At 40.1% G+C, this 17,483-nt stretch overlaps 1 protein-coding gene across 6 annotated transcripts in view; it reads right to left on the bottom strand.

Annotated features, from left to right (window-relative positions):
• Positions 1-17,483, bottom strand: part of TAFA4 (TAFA chemokine like family member 4) — a 77,634-nt gene that overhangs the window by 33,096 nt on the left and 27,055 nt on the right. For all 6 annotated transcript variants that reach the window (XM_084531553.1, XM_084531551.1, XM_084531555.1 and 3 more), the window contains exons 2-3: positions 17,068-17,204; positions 14,028-14,143 (exon numbers count right to left, since the gene is read on the bottom strand). In XM_084531553.1, the coding sequence (XP_084387679.1) occupies positions 14,028-14,143; positions 17,068-17,147 (196 nt within the window). In that variant the 5' untranslated portion in view covers positions 17,148-17,204. The remainder of the gene's footprint in view (positions 1-14,027; positions 14,144-17,067; positions 17,205-17,483) is intronic.

Here is a 17,483-nt window from a genome sequence, read left to right as displayed (position 1 = left end):
CTACAGTAAGACATAATAGGCAAGAACTCCTCCAGCAAATCAAGTAGAATGGGAAGGAAGCAAGAAGAGGAGTGTGGATTGACTTGGGACTAGGAGAGAGGTAAGAGACAAGTCTTTCCTCAGCAGTCCAGCTACACAATCAGCACTCTTTTTTGTGAGACACTGCTGAGACTCTTGTTCTTTTATATCTGTTTTTCAGGTCTTCATAATATTTCTGTGGAATTACTACAAGCAAAATTATCACGGAATCCACAGCATCAAATTCAGACGAACAGCAGTAGTGGTGTGGCAATTAACAAGAATAAGATGAAGCTTTCTTTTTGGTGTACAGGAGACAACAGGTAAACTGTATCACAATAAACACCGTCTACCAGTACTGGCATTCAACTACACCATCAGCAGAATGAAACATGAATTTTGATTCTTCCATCTGTTTTGAATACTGAGGACTTACCCACATAAACCTTGGGATTTGTATAGCATTAGAAAAGACTGCAGAAAGTAGAAAGGTTGTCCTCCATATACAAAAAAAGTTAACCTTCCTGGAAAGCAAGCATACAAACAGAACCCCTCCACTTTCCAGCAAGTTCTTGCTGCTATAAATAATATTTGCTTGGAGTCACAAGCAAAACTTAGAGCTGCTCTGTGATTACTTACTATACATTGCACCAAGCACCAAAGTCAGCTTTCTACAGAAAATCTGCCCTTATTTTCTGCCATATGTTCAGTTCAGCTTTGCCTGAGCAAGACACCAGCTCCAGGATCCTCTAAGTGCTTAATTTCAGAAGCATTCATTTAAGACAGTTATGTTTCATCAGTAAACAGATGTCCTTGATTTACTGCTATACCAAAACACAAAAAGCCCATTTACTACTTTTTTTTTTTTTAATTAAATGTAATATTAAAGCCCTGCTAATTCACATACCCATATAAACATTGCACAGAAAATAATACTCACATAGCACGTAAACATATAACACAAAGAATAACCCCAGCCTTTGCACATATTTACTAGGTTACTGCTTAACCATTTTAAATTCTAATGCTTGTTTGGTTGTACAGGACAGCAGAATTAACTGAAGATGTCAATATGTTATTTAATCTTTGATTCTAGTCAAGAGAGTATGTAATCATTAGCACAGACCTATTTATCTTCCTCTCATTTCATCATTCTGTAATTTAAATGTGATTTCTGAATTTCAGTTGGCTTATCAAGTGCTCAACAACATCATGAGATCCTGTCTCCACAGAAAATGATTTCTGCCTTTCTTCTCCCTTGAAGACTGTCATGTCCTGTTCATTCTATCAATCAGCCTGACATTATCTTCCTTTCACAGAGCGGATAGCTTAAGTTATCAGATTTATGCAAAAAATAACAAGTAGCTCTCATTGCCCCAGAGATCACTTTGCAATTGGATGTTGTTCTTTAAACAGGGATGCTCTTATTGAAGCACAGTGTTTATCCTTGTGTATTTCATGCTCTCTTCTTCTTATATTCATCAATTCTTTGCTTAATGCTTTATTTACAGTATGCTACATCAGTGACTTTAAAAAAATACTACTTTCTGATTGAAAATCAATTACAGAAAAAAGTGCAGAGAAAATGGAAAGATGGGTATTTAAGAAATCCATTAACACAAAATGGAATTAAGATCTGCAACATACACTTTTATGCTAGCATAGCTTATCTACTAGTACACAGGCTCTAAACACACCACATCACCCAGACAACTCCAGTGACCAGCATCTTTCTTCCATGCTTCTCACCCTGGGTGGTACGTCCAGTACAGATGGTGCAATGTTCTGTGTAGTGAATAGGGACAGACGCGTCACCAAAGTGTCACAGCCACTGCACCTCTCACATGAGCCCTGAGCAGGGCACCACGATGCTTCCTCCCCACTCCTCCTCCTCCTCCTCGAGTCAGCTAGCATTGTGATTCATCGAGGAGCCATTGTGACATTATTAAAGGGAGTGGTCTGAATCTTTCGCTGCCAGAGGTCAGGACACGCTGCCTCTCAACACTGGCTACCTTTGTGTTACTTGTGTCTCACACTGACTTCTGTACAAGATGAGTGACACCCTGATGACATGTATTATCAACTGTATTATCACCTCACCTGAGACAGGACTCCACTTCTCTCCCCCATGGCCATGTGCAAGTGGCAAACCAGTGCTCAGCGGACATGCTAATACAAGAGCAGTAAAAATTAGCAATATCTCATTACAGCCATCTGCTGAGACTGCCACAAAACATCATCTTACCACTGCCTGTCTCTCAACTGAATTCATTTTAAAACATACAACTTTTCCTTGCTTGAGAAATGACCTTGCTAATACTATTTATTATTTAATGGATCTCAGTCTGAAAGCCCATGTCATAGTCCATAATAAAATATAGCGAGCAAAACTTAATTGACTGCAAGAATAGAATATTTAGCATTCAATGCAAAATGTTAATAATATTTCAAAAATGCCTTTTCTTTGCATGGCCTTTAGACCAGCTTAGCTAATGGACTCAGGACTAAGAAGTATTGGAAATAAGTATGAGAAGGAGCTTACCAGCCACTTGTCAGGTTTGAAAGGTTTTTGCACTGTGCTGTCCAGCTACAGTGAATGATGGTATTTAGGTACTGTATTCTTGTTTGCATGAATACTGGCCCAGCTGCCAAGTCCCAGGCAAGGCAATCTAAATATAACCTCTGTCACTGCTCTGCAACTGAGTCCAATTTGTTCCTAGGACCTGAAAATATTCGTCGTGCACATGTGTTCCAGCCTCCCATGTGTTAAATGGGAATAATCACACTTCACTGGTAAAGCATCTCATGTTCTCCTGACAAACACCTTGTATCGCTTTGATTTCAGCAAGTCTGGCTGCCAGAGCCGAGTTACTCCAGCAAATCACTGTTTGCTTAGACTGAAGCACTTGAGGCAAAGACCCTTCTCTTTTGTTGAGACTCAACACAGAGAGAGTACTGGATCACCTTTATCCCTCTGGTAAACTGAGCATGTTGCAGCCACAGTTCTTTGTAATACTGTTTTGACACAGTTCTTGCTACAGTCAGAAGAAAAATTGAAATGATTTTGCAGAAAACCCGACTCAGGCCTTGATTCTGATCCAGAATTCAGTTAATCCAAATCCCTTGATACTGGGGAAGGGTCAGAAAAATGCTTTCTGTAGTCACCGTTGGATTAGATTTGTTCCCCCAGAAGAGGACATGTTTTCACAGTAAACTCTCTTTTCTGTCTAGCTTGGCAGAAATTACCATGTGACACAGTCTGGATGTTTCTTGACATTAGCATAGCAGAATTATTTGTCAGTTGCAGACTAATTATCTTGGTTCCTTGTTTGGAGACTGTTGCATCCCTTGCAGTAAATTGCATTTTGCTGACGGCAGCGATTTCACTTCATTTCTAAAGAATGTCAACACAAAGTTGTGGGTTTTCTTATATCCAGTTTAAAAAAAAATGGCAGGGGGAAGAATAGTGCACCTGTCAGTATTTCCAAATGAAATGCCAGCCTAGTGCTTTTGCCTTTGTTGTTCTGACACAAAAAAAAAAAAAAAAGAAAAAAAAAAAAGACAAAAACACACACACCTAGAGCATATGTCTACCAGCAAAACCCAAAAACCCATAAAATCCATTTATGTTGTTCCTTCCCCACCTCTGAAACCTTAGAGATAGCCCAAAACCTGAAAAAGTAATTCAATACAAGAAAGTTAAACTCTATATTACAGGCGGCAGTCCCGAAAACAGACAACCTATTTGGACATGCAGTCAAGCAACCTAAAAGGCAACTTCTAGTGCAATCAAATTTCCTTTTTCTCTTTTTTTAAGCAAGATGTATTAAGAAGCACTGAAAATAAAAGTATCCATAAAATTTTAATTCTTCAGTGACCCCACAGTACTAACTCCAACAGGGTACACTTAGAAAACAGTGAGGGCCTCTTTCTACATTCCAACTCTTTTAGATGAGAAATTTCACATGATTTAGGTTTTGGGCTTTTGTTTTCTGTTGGAGGAAAACCAGCATCTGCTGAAAGGACTGAAGAGACAGAAATCATTAGCATATGCACAACCTGGGCCAGACACTCATACTGCTGGTGTGATTTATGCCAAATGACATAATTTGCACTTTGTTCAAATTATGCTCTGACTTGATTTTCATACTTAGAGTAAATTGAATTTTCTAAGGACAATCTAGGAATACCTAGGAGTACGAACAAACATCAGAGACAATATGCAGCCTAAGATCTTCCTGTTTGACTTTCTTTGAAAAGGACATCTCCTCAAAATAGTAAGTCATAAGAAGACAGCCACCATTCCCCTGGGTGGCCAGTTATTTATTTTCCCTCATTAAATAATAATAATAATAAAATGTGCCTGCACAATTATTGCTTATTCATGAAAGAATATGGTTCCTTAATTTCCAGTGCTTCAATAGACTTTTTATTATAACACCAAACAGTGCAAATGACATCACTGGGGCAGGAAGAGGGAATGTGCCAGAAAGCATTGATACTTTCAAGTTGTTTGGCACATAAGATAGCATAAAAGAGCCATAAAGATGTCTTTTTAGGGAAAATACATATTTTCCATATTCTTTTCCAAGAGACACTGTCTTTCATTGTGCTGTGCATTGGATCAGGAAGAGCACTGGATCCAACCTGGTACCTTGCAAAGGTCCTAGCTAGGAACAAGGGACTTGCATGCTGTTCTCCTGTTCCCTTTTGCACTGCTACTTTCTGAACTCTAGTGCTGGACCCAGGCAGGTTAATGCCACCTTAGAGGCCTCGTACTCCCTCATCTTCATGTCCTGTCCAGTGATGATTCAGAGACGCGTGAAGGAAGAAGGTTAGCATGCTCTCTATCCAATTCTATTACTTGTTATGTAGAGGGAAATCTCCCAAGCAAAAGGGAATTACAGAAGAAAGGATATAAAGAGCAAGAGAGATTCTCTAAGCTTTTTCACCCAACCTGAAAATAAAATGCTTGGGAAAGACTACCTTGATACATTTAAATTACATTCATTTTTGCTAATCAGGCATTAACAGTCAACATGAAACAAAATCAGCTACACAACACCCTGCAAACACCTGTTAACACAATCACGATCTGTTACATTCCAGTCCTGATGTTCCACCCCAGAAGTATAACACCAAGTTAGTTTGCAGCAATTTGTTGCTGTGCAATTAAAAAAAAAAAAAAAAAGTAAAAAGTAAAAAGAAAGCCATTTATTCTAAAACACTCACTGCATCTGAGGATGCTACTTTAAGGAAACTCAGGTGTGAAACTAATGGTACAATTTATCAGAAATATGCAAGCAGCAAATAAAAGCCCAGAGAAAACCTGCCTCACACTTGCCATTTTTAAGAGATGATGACCAGGTAAGTAAAAATAATAGTGACTATCACTGGGCCACAAGGCATGTGGATGATGTCCATCAGAGAAACAACAGTGGAAATAAAGGGGAAGAAAAATAAAGGCAGGTCAGACACTAAGTAATAGAAATGTTGATCCTAGATTTTTCTGCTCATAAATTTTGTTATTGGCAGAGTATCATTAAAGATTGCCACCCTGGAAGATAATGGATGTCAGGTGTAGCCTCCACTCCTGTGCTGATGGGTAGCATCTCCGGTCTGATGAGGAGAGATTATCCTGCTGAACCCTACAAGACATCTTCAATCTCCTGATTTAGAATCTATTGTTCTCTACCAGTTGTCACTCTCCTGAAAGAATGCAAGAAAGCTGCCAAAGACTGAAAAACAGACAGCTGCAGCAAAGGGATACTGGCAGCAATTTGAAGGTGCTCCTCCGACAATATACTTAAATGTTAGTTTAAAAAAAAAAAATTCATCTGCAGGTTCTTCAACTGTTAGTTAAACATTTTTGTTCTCCAAGTCAAGATGCTTGCCCAACCATGTCCTTGACACCAGCCACATTCACACCATAAACTCCCAAATTAACACCAAGGTGGCTCTCTGGCAAGGGGAACTGCCTGGCGTGAGAACAGAGCTGAGCTCTTCATGTGTCCTCATGGAATAGGCACAGGTGGGGCCAAACATGGTAGAGCCGAGCACGACAACTGATTTCCTGCTCTTAAGTGTTTGAATTTTTTTCAAGCCTGTAGAGTAACTCTTTGGGGATGAAACTCTCCAGTAGCGCAAAGCCTTACAATTACATTAAAATTGGAATTTAAGTTTGGGGCAGGCTCTGAGCTGCTATTACAATTAATGTGATTGTAAGGCTGTGGCAATGCAACCCATGCAGTAAGCACAGACATGTCGATCAATAGCAGAACAGACCCTAAAGCAATTTCCATCCCTCAAAATGGCAGTGATTTGCAAAACACTAAATGATGAATTCTGTAAGAATGACTGGCTTAAGCGTTAATAAAATCATAGCTATAACGTCTAACTTTTCTGTTGGGACCAAAAACCATATCACATATCCGGAGCAGGCTGGAAACTAAACCACAGAAGAATCACAAACTCCCCTTCGGTGGGTTCAGGACTTCATCTCAGGCAAGTCTTTCAATCATTTTGGAGCCAGGAATTCAATGCAAGTCCTCTACATTTCAATTTACTGCCTTCATCACTCAAGCATCCATCCTCCCAAGGACTCAGCATGCTGACCTCCATGTAAACCCAGAACACAGCTCCAGAGTAGAACACGTTCCACTTTTCATTGCATCCATTTACTCAAGTAAACACTGAGGGCAAGATGCTTTCCATCCCATTTGTGGATTTCCATTTATCCAGCCATATCTTTCTCCCCACACTAGGGCAAGAAGACACATTTGCAACACGGGTACTGTTTTGTAATACAAGTTCTAAATCAAGGGGAAGTAGATTAAAAGAAAAAAGTAGAAAAAAAGATAAAGAACAAAAAAAGCTTTCTCGGTTGGAACTTTGGTCAATGGAACATAAAGATCACCATTTATTGCACATACCAGCTGTAATAAAAAATGATGTTGCCAATGTAAGATGAATAAAGTAAAGACAGTATTTTCAGAAGCTTTCTCCAATGGCTTTAGAATAGGGTCACCTTGATATTGCTGGAAAGAGCTGGGTTTCAGCCCCCTGCTACACAGGTTGATACAATAGACTTGACCACTTTTGTGCTAAATGAGACTGCACCTTTCAAAAATCTCCTTTCTTTTTGTTATATAACTCCCACACACACATACACACCCCTTTTGAACATGGTGAAATATGCTAAACAAAACCTACACATTCTTCAGTTCATCTGTAATTCTTTCCCCTAACTCCCTGGAATATACAAATCTTTTCATATACAATCATATTCCTCTCAGCTAAAGTGCACATTCATGCAAAAACTGTAACAGAAGCTATGTTTTACCCTATAAAAGACTAAATTAACACTGAATTTCTTGTTACTGGTAGCATTTATGCATCCACAGTCTTTGTCCAAAAATCTCTCATGCATATAACAAGTTCCCACTGTTATTTAAAGTCCCCCACACCCTAAAAAAAAAAAAAAAAAAAAAAAAAAAGAAAAGAATGTGCTTTTCCTCTTTTTTCTTCTCAAAAATAAATATCCCAGCAAACTTCATGCAGCAAACTCTGCTCCATTCTGTCTTAAAGGGATCCTATTGCTCAACTGAATTGCTTTTCCTGCCTTATTAGTTGAAGAGATTACAGCCAGGGCTGTATATTGTAGCTAGCCTATATTTAGAAGCTGGATAATAAAACGCATAAATAACACACTGAATAAAACATTAAGACATAAAAGGAGTTAAACAGAACAAAGGACTAAAGCTTACTGTGCATTAACCACATCTGACCCATTGAAATACAAAGGACTCATAATTCTAATTAGTAAAATGCGCAGTTATGACTTAAATCAGGAGACTTAAATCAGCAAGAGCAGTGCCCGTCTGTGGCTGTGCGCTGCAGCCCCTTTCGCAGCCTTGCAGGGCCCTCTGGTGGAGCAGGGAGCTGAGCCCTCAGCACCCCAACAGCACCGTTATAATGAACGGTGCCCCAGCCCAAAAATAAAGGTGAGAACCAGATGCCTGTTTTTCCCCTTCTTCCTTGAAAGCAGCGATGTTTCTAACATAATGCTGCATCTTTCAGACACACAGCCTTCTCTTAAGTAGATGAAGTCCCCGCATCAGCATAAGGGAGATGCTTTTCCTCTGACTCTACTAGGGGCAGGATTCTGCCCATGAAGTGCTTAAAGATGTGAGCAGCTGCAACTGATGTGGAACAATCTTGTCTGCTGCCAGACCACCTGAAACCAAAAGCACTATAAAGAGGTATTAATGGGTCTGAATTCCAGCTGACAGTAACATTTCACATTCAGAGGAGAAAAAAAAAAAGCAGGCTCACAGGGCCCTGCAGACCAAAACAATGTCTGATACATGCCTCAAAAAGTGAATTGCTGTTTTGTGCAGGGATGATCCCAGTATCATTTACGCACACCTGCCACTCAGCCCCCATGTCCAGTCCAACAGCATCGCCGAATCCTTCGTTTGTCCTTCAGAAGAACTGTGCCATTCATTTCTTCTTCACCTGGCATCAGCACAGGGTGTGCTCCTGGTAAAGCAGGGAACTGAACGAGGTTTTACCTAACCTTGGCTGCTATTGCCTCTTGCTGCCTGACAGAGGGCAATGCAGCACAGAGTCTCCCAGTGTGTTAGAGTGGCATCTAGTTTTGAGGAAGGTTTTTCCACACTCCCAAGGTGCTGGTTTCTTTGTTGTTTGGGACACAGAAAGGATTTGTTCAACACCTGACTTAACACAACCCCCTGTACTGCCTTCAGCTGGCCTGGTTTGCAGTCCAGCAGCAGCAGACCTTTGCACCAGACCCATGTCCATGCAATACCTGTCACTGCCCGACAACAGGAGGCCTGCTTCTGTGACAAACCAGTGACCTGGATTTTCCCTCTGGTAGGTCAGACCAGCACCTCTTCCCAGAGCAGACAATGACAGGTGGGAAACCAGAGGCAGACACAATAAACAGGCTCTCCCTGCCCTAAGCACTAGCAAGGGCAGAACAGGAGCAGCAGCAAGCAAGGACAGCCTTTGTCTTTTGCATCAAGGGGCACTGCTGCATTATTCACCCAGGTTGCTCCTACATGAGCTGAGGTTTTCCATGCATCTCTCTCACCCTGTTCAAGCATCAGTTAGAAGAGCACAAAGGAGAACGCTCGTAGAAACCCAGAAAATTAGCTCAGGTCCCAGTGCATTCCCTGCACAGCACAGTCTACAAAAGAAACCCATCTTTCACACATGATGGAAATCGCTGGTCCTCTGAAAACCAGCCAAGACAGTATCCTGGTTGTTGGAGATCACATCCAAGATGCCAGGCAGCAAATTAGATTTTCTGCTGCATTTCACTAAGCAAAGAGGTAGAGTTTTCAACAGCTCGGGATGCTGGTAATTCCCTTATGAACCCACTTCCCAATCTCCACGGTCACGCACATTTGACTTGTCACTGGCATTTTTAATAAGACTTCTCCCATTAAACCTCTGATAACCCTGTAAATTAAGCCGTCTGCAGAGCAGCAAGGAATAAACTCTAAGAAAAGAAGTTACTACTTATTCCTCCAGTTGGCAAGACAACCAAGCTATGTCCCAGTGCATTCAGTGATTTATCCCTATGCTCTGCACCATCCTGCAGCTGGGAGAAGCAAGAAGACCTTTAGGGCAGAAGTCCTCACTGGAAATCACACACACACACACACACACACAAGAAAAAAAAAAAAAAAACACACATGAACCAAGCAAGACAAATTCAGAGACAAATTTGGCCCTACAGGTATATTTTAAATATATGAATTCCAGGCATACTTATAATGGCCTCTCCAAAATCTGGACTGTTGAGCAAGCAGAAGGAGGCTGGAAGTATTTCAGGTGAGAACCACCACATAAAAATAAAATGCAGCAGCCTTAAGAAAAACCAAGCTGCACTGGTAATTCATGACAGAAATTGCTCAGCTGGCTGCACCAATTAATGATCTACAAGTCCAGCCCCCAGGTGAGGCGACCTGAGGAAGTTTCTATTCAATGCTTCATCATTTGTGGATCCTGACTTACAACAGCGAGGTGGAAACAAATTTTTCCTGGTACTAAATGTACACTGCTTCATTCAGCACAGCATGGAATTGATAGTTATATTGGTATCAGTTAGGAACTCTGGGAGCCTGAAATACTGCCCAATTTTAAATAGCTCTAGTAAGGTTGGTGCTCATGCATCTCTCTGCTGTTGTCAGTGCAAAAGACACTCTTCAGAAGGGTAATTCGGAGCAACGAATTCAGACGAATATTCAGAATTGTCTTCTCTACATAGTTGTACAGGGAGCCTGCTGAAATAATCTGCATAACTATCATCCTCAGTGATCTAACAGTAAAGAGAAGGAATATTTCTCCCCTGCCTTTTGCCTAGTTAACTCTGCTAGTCAAAGCAATTACACTGTTTAAATGAAAAATAGGCTGAGGCCTCCAAGCTGGGCTCAAGATTCCAAACTTCTTCAAAGCAATGGCAGGACTGTCTTGCCAGATTGAACGGTCTCTTTCTCCACTAACAGTTATTTGATGACAGTGAATATATTGCAGAACAAAAGAATGGGTTAGGCCTGTCCTATGCTTTATTACAGTGGTGAGACCTTTTTTGTCAAATGGATTGCTCAATACCATTGTCTCTCACTTTTCAGCAACAGGATGGCTTCTGGGTCCTTAAAGATCAAACCTCTGTCCCCGTCTGAATATTACAGAGACAGCTGTCAAATGTCATTCTTTCAGGTGCCATCTAACACGACCTAAGTCGATAAGTGTCTTTTCCTTGATTAGGCTCCTTAAAAATCACAGTATTTTGAAAAGAAAAAAAAAAGTCAATCCCCACTTTTCAGCTTCAATTCTATTGTCTGCCCTTGGTTAATAAACTTTCTTAGATGTAATGAGTAAGCACATTTTCAAAAGCAACCAGTGATGTCAAAGACAGATTGAAACACACTGATTTTCAGGGTCATACAACACATTCTTAAAAAACAGCTGCTCCTAAAGCATCACTAGGTAGGCACCTCATGTCTCATAAACATCAAGTATATCCCACCTCAAGATGTACCTATTAGGTTATGGCTGCTTGACCTAAGGCACATAGAACAGGGTCTTTGCCAAACCCAAAGCCTGAATTCATCTCTCTACCATCTAACATGCTACAAGACATTCTACTTTGAAAAATGTGATAGCTGTCTGTTGACCAGAATTTACATTTTTAATCTCATTTGCTCTCCGAAAACATGTTAATTTATTTTAACCAGATGAGGCTAAGTATTTGTTTTCCATGAAATGTGCTACACTAAAAGAAAAAAATATTTGCTTTCCTGATGCAAATCAGGAAGGAGAAAGACATTGCCTTGTTCACGTACTAGATCACATCACAGATCTGATCGTACATTAGAAATTCCTCAAAAACTCCCACCTCAAAAATAAGGTGGGAAATGCAGATCCCTTCAGCAGGGCCCTCCAAATGCTCAGTGATGCCATGCACCAGATATGGGGAGCTGGATAATCAAAAATGGGGGTGATTTGCAACTGGCACATGGAATCATAAAGTGGGATGGGGTGACTTCAGCATACACGAGAGAAACTCATGTCTGGGGAAGAATATGACACCATGAGTCTAAAAAGGTGCGTGAAGGTTCCAGCTTCAATGGAATCTATTTGAAGAAAAGCTCCACAATCTGACCTCGCTATTTAATGAAGAGCAGAACCTTTTTTTTAGCCTACGAGAAAAAGCACTGTAAGCAAATGTGCTTAACAGCCGAGCAGCTTGATTATGTTTTACAATACCTCTTTGATACAGTGAAAAGAATTCTTAGTCTCAGTTAAAAGTATGCAGTCAAGCATTCTGAAATGTTATGTTAAAAGATTGCCATAATTTACATGACACATAATGAGTATTCATCATATGAGCCCTCAAAAGAAGATCACTGCTGCCTTATTACAGGTATTTCCCTTTGGTACACATGCAAAGTGCATCTTAAAAAGACAAAAATAACATTCTATCTTACAAGACTCTTCCCTGAATGACAAATGCTGCAGAAGTCTATTCTCCAGGTTCTGCTGCAGTCTGAAGAGGAACTTCAATTGTTTAATCAGCTCTGAAATGCACTGCTAAGCAACAGTTGTTTATAGGAAAGGTCAAGAGGGCCTAATTAACTTGTCATTGTGTGTAGATCCCCTTCCTCAGTGAAGCAATTTAGCCAGTTTCCATAACAGCTACCTGCAAAAAGGTAACGTGGATCATTCCCTGACCCAGTATTCAATTGCTTTATAGGCTTTTGCTGAAACTTCTCAGTTATTCTCCTTGACCTGTGACTGCATTTTATGGCAAACACTTCAGTTCATGGAAAACACGTCTACCAGGGACTGAAAGAAATAGTGCCCAATTATTTTGGCATTTTGTCAGTAACTCTAGCACACTTACTGCTGACTTGTAGTTTTTGGCCAAATCCTGTGCCACAGAAAGGTGATAGACACTCAATAGAAAGCAATGGGCTGGAATCCACTTTAAACATCTCAAAACCTAAGGTGTTAAAAAAACCAACACGCTTGAACTGCTGATAAACCCTACTCATCCATGCATCAGAGAAAATCCAGGAGAATTCCTTTCCTGATAAAAAGGTTAAATTTCAATGAATCTTGAATGAAGAAACAGCTTCATCTCACTCTGGATGGGCAGTGACAGAAGACATGTCAGAGCATGGTATGAAAGCTCCACAGCACCAGGGAACCCAGAGCACAGAGGTGTTCTGTGCAGCTCTTACACACACTGCTGATGTGCTGTGAGCATGTAGATATAGACACAGCAGCTGTATGCAGGTCACATTCAGTTATGCGTGCCAGGACTGAAAAGATTTTGGCAAGCTCATGAGGATCCTTCAGCTCCTACCTAGACACCCACCAGAAGCATCCAGGAAAGAGATCAATAGGTTGTCTCATCTGGAGGATGAACCCTCTAACAAATGCATCCCCACTTCCTAGCACTGAGCTGAAGTGGATGCTAACATTAGACACGGACCCATGAGAATCTGGCTCAGAGCTAAGAACATTATATATGGATTAATGGCAACACACCTCATCTAAGAATGAGACTACAGCACAAATACAGCACTTGCAGAAATCCCCAAACCAGCATGACGCTAACTACAGTACTGAGAGTCCAGTCTTCTCATCGCCAGGGTGCTGCCAGGTTTTTAACCTCTGCTAAAAGCAGAGCCCACAGGTGGTATTTTGTTAGCTTTACTTCTCTTGCCTCTGGGATCAAAGGTGATACAGGTTATTAGCACTAATATATCTAGATTTCTTTCTGCATTCAAGCTGGGGTCTCTGCATGGCCCTAGCACAGACTCATTGCTACCAAGTTCCAGTCCAGTATCAATTTATGAAAACAACCCAGCTTGTTCTGAGCTATTTCTGTCATTCTGTCATATATAAGATACTATACCATGGCAGGTAGATTATCTTACTAGAATAGTGCATTCTCTTAAACGCAATTATCTTTCCGTTTGCCTCACTATGCAGGAAAAAAGTAGCATACCACAAGCTGAACTAAACCACAGTTCAGTATTTGTGTTACTTAGTGAAAGAACTGGCTCATGTAGTCTTAGGGCTTTGATCTATTGCTCACCAAAGCCAATGATACCATTGTAAAGTCTCCTGATAACTACTGGATTAAGAAGGGGAAGATAAAGATACATTTCAGAGCAGTACAAAAAAGGGATAAAGCAAAAGGGCACAAAAAATCCAAAACTCCTAGCAGTCATTAAGCTCACCGGACAGATTTTGTGGAGTGATTTCACTACATAAAACTACTAGAAAACCCCATGAAATTTTACAGTAACTCATTTGGTTGTTGCTGTATTTTTAACCCATTGCACTGATTATAGCATGCTGTCAACAGCCTCATCTATTACCCATTGCTAAAGAGAGGGTCCTAACACTCTGCAAGTGGTATTAATTGGTCTCAGTAGCATGTAATGAGTTCAAAAAGCTCCTACCTGTATGTCCCCGGGGATGGTGGCTAGAGGCGGACAACAATTTACAGCAGACCATTAACACATAGACCAGAAAAAGCCAGTCAGATAGAAGCATTGATTTGGCACAGAATCTCATCCTGGAGGCAGAAAAGGAAGCAGATGAGTGAAAGAACAATATGAGCAGGGAATAACATAAAAACAATGCTGGGAAGGAAAAGCTGCAAAGATGCTGAAGAATAATACATCTTATTACAAGGCAACACCAACAAAATCATATTCACAGTTCGGTTGGGATCAATTCTTTTTGAAGCATGTTTCATAGTTAGAAGCAATGCAATGGCTAACACACATCATATTACCCACACATTTATAACAACACCATACGAGTGCAGTATATTTGTACAAATCTTGAGGAGTCTTTTAAGATTAAGACCCATCCACACTTAATTTAAAGATATATATTTATAAGGTGCGCTACTATTTTTAAACTGCAGCTGCCTCAAAATCATAGAAACATCACAGAAAAGTATACTTTTTACTTCATACTTGTCATGACAAATTTGCTAAAGATACCAGGATCTGCTAGCTTTCCTGGAGATCAATAAGTTTGCTAAGGGTTAAACAGTCATGAAGCCACCAGCTCAGTCAAATACGCAAGGATTCACTACTCTGCCAGAGCGTTAGAAACTGCATTTCAGAAAACAGTTGTTCCACAGAAGGCAGATATCGTTAGCCTCATTTATGCGTAAGAACTAAGACCACAAATCCTCAGTAATTTTGCTGCAAATACTTACAATTAAATCCCTCAATAGCTTATGTTATGCTATTCATCACATCGAAAGGTAATCTGATCATTTTCTTAAACTCAGTTATGATGATTTATTACTCGTGCAATACATAAATGGGCATTATGCACTTGAACCCTTAGATGTAACATTCCACACTTTCAGCAAATGCTGTAAGCAGGCATACATCAAATTAATTAAAGGCAAATTATAGATTTGCATAAATTGAACTAAATACCGCTATGAAAGCAGTGATGTTAGTCGGTAGTTAATCGGCACACTGGGATTTGGATGAGCCTATCACAAGCATGCTTATTTGCACCAAGCAGTCCTTTGAGAACTTTTCCCTTCAGATTCCAGCTCTGATTCTTCCATGTATTTTCTAAATGATTTATTGGTATATCTTTATGATACCTGAAACTGTTCAGCTAGTCAGATCATTCAAGTGCTGAACAGCCAAACAGTTAAAAAAAAACCTGAAAATTAAAAAAAATCTCACGCCTTAGCTCTACTGTCAAAGGCAGGTGAAGCACTTCAGTCCTGTTTTAAATTTGAACACCACCTGCAAGTGAAACCAAAACAGGCCTCACATTTTCTCATCTAGAAGTGCTTGCCTTTCCCTTTCGCACATCACCAAACAATATTGTTCTCAGCATGTATTAGTGGGAACATTGATGAAGTCCAAACAAATCACTTGTTAATAGCAAAAGTTAGAGGTCAAAAACCTGTTGTAAATATATTTTAGCAACAAACAGTATTTCGCACTTCTGTAACAAAACTTGAATGAAAAACCCAGCATCTTCAGCTGTCCTTGTAGACTTTACTCTAACCCATAAACTTTTTTTTTTTTTTTTTTTTTTAAAGATCTGCAAATGTTGTGAAAAAAATAACACATCATGCTTATAGGTTTAAGAAAAAATAATTTAAAGAAGCTACATTTTAAGGACTAATTTTGGGGAAATTAACGTTTCCTTGTGTAGATACCCTGTTAAGAGCCCAATACATTGCCACACTAAACACAAAAGGAAAAGTATGGGAAGAAAATCTGAGATTCTTTAAAAAACAGTGTACGGGAGTCTTCTACAAGCATGAAGTACCCTCTTACAGAGAACTCCCAGGCTAATACAGAGCACCTACTCTTCAGCTAATAAACATTGGCCTAATTCATCTCTGCACCCAGTGAACCACATAAAGCCAGTGCAGTTAACGGGATTGAGTCACTGCACAAATGTTGTTATTGTTGTTTATCTTAGTCTAAATAAACAGCCCAATAGGCTTTGAATTTCAAGATTTAGTCACCCAAGTCCTCCAAAGGTAACTAAGGTAACATATTTTCCAGAGGAGACAGCTGAATTTAACCTTAATTTTCTTACTTCCTTCACAAGAACAGTGACACCTTGCACCTCGTGCGCCAGTTACCACTAAATAGGAAGTCATGATTTGCTCATTATGCAATACTATCCCTCAGTTGCTCTAAAAACAAATACAGGAATCTGATCCAAATATCAGCGGACAGCCCAGCTCTGGTGTCAATGTGTAGTAACAACAGACAGTGAACTTCCTTCAGGTGTCCTGAGGCATGAAAGCAGAATTTAATCCTTGGAATTAAATACCACAGATCAAAAATTCTCAGCATACCATTTCTGGTGTGAGTTGATGAAAGGGACAGGTATTTGGCCCCAAATCATGCACTGCAGCTAAACAACTCCTATTTCAGTATGTAAGTGAACCCAGGTGTTCCCACCATTTCCAGTACAGGAGCAAGCCTGGAAGTGTATGCTGACATCACCTCAAAAATTTTTCCAGATTATGAAAATCTGACTCTTTTGAAACCATGACCCTAATGTCAGATAGGGAATAGGAAACCACATTTAATCGGGTTAACAAGGTAACCCTAGCGCTTTATAAGTATATCCAAGCCCAGGAATAAATATATCACTAAAAAACACGGACATATCCAAATTGAAAGGCTGCTAAAACCAACCAGTGTCATTAAAATGATGTAACACTTGCAGACTTCAGTGTGTACTGCAGGTAGACAGGACACAAGTCTTCAGCCTACTAATATAAAGAAATACAGGGGGATCTTTAAAAAGACAGAGGGAAAATGAAGTTTGGCAGACAGATGCAACAAGGGGTGCTGGGCCCTTCAGCTTCAGTGGGCTGCCACTCTCAGAAATGTCAAGCCTTCGTTCTCTGTTGGATTAAAGTGGTTATTGTTGCTAACCAGAACAGCAAATCTTCAGTGTCATTTGAAAGATAAAAAGTGTTCTTACCTTGGGGACTTCGCAAGAATTTTGTTCCAGTCAAACACAATTATTTCAGTGTGTTTTTCATAGTTATTCCAGATTCCCATTTGCGGCTGCAAATAAGCCTTTCTGCATTTCAGAATTTTTTCCTTCGCTTTGGGGACCTACAAAGAAAGCCATATTACACTGCAATTAACGTCTAGAATGATGCTGTGAAATAGATCTTCGTTATCAAAATCATTGTTTCACACTGCCATCTACAGTACAATCCAGGGCAAAAGGCAGCAGTCACACTGCTCTTTTCACTTGTTTCCAAGAACACAGAGAAACAGTGGTAAGACAGCTCTGAAATATCACTATATTAACTAAAAGCAGAGTTTACTCCACTGGAAATTACAAACACAATGCACACTGCTTACTGTGTCCTTACAGCCACGTGCCTC

This window comes from Aythya ferina, assembly GCF_964211825.1.
Source record: "Aythya ferina genome assembly, chromosome: 10".
Classification (NCBI taxonomy): domain Eukaryota; kingdom Metazoa; phylum Chordata; class Aves; order Anseriformes; family Anatidae; genus Aythya; species Aythya ferina.
This window is presented reverse-complemented; position numbering and strand designations above follow the sequence as displayed.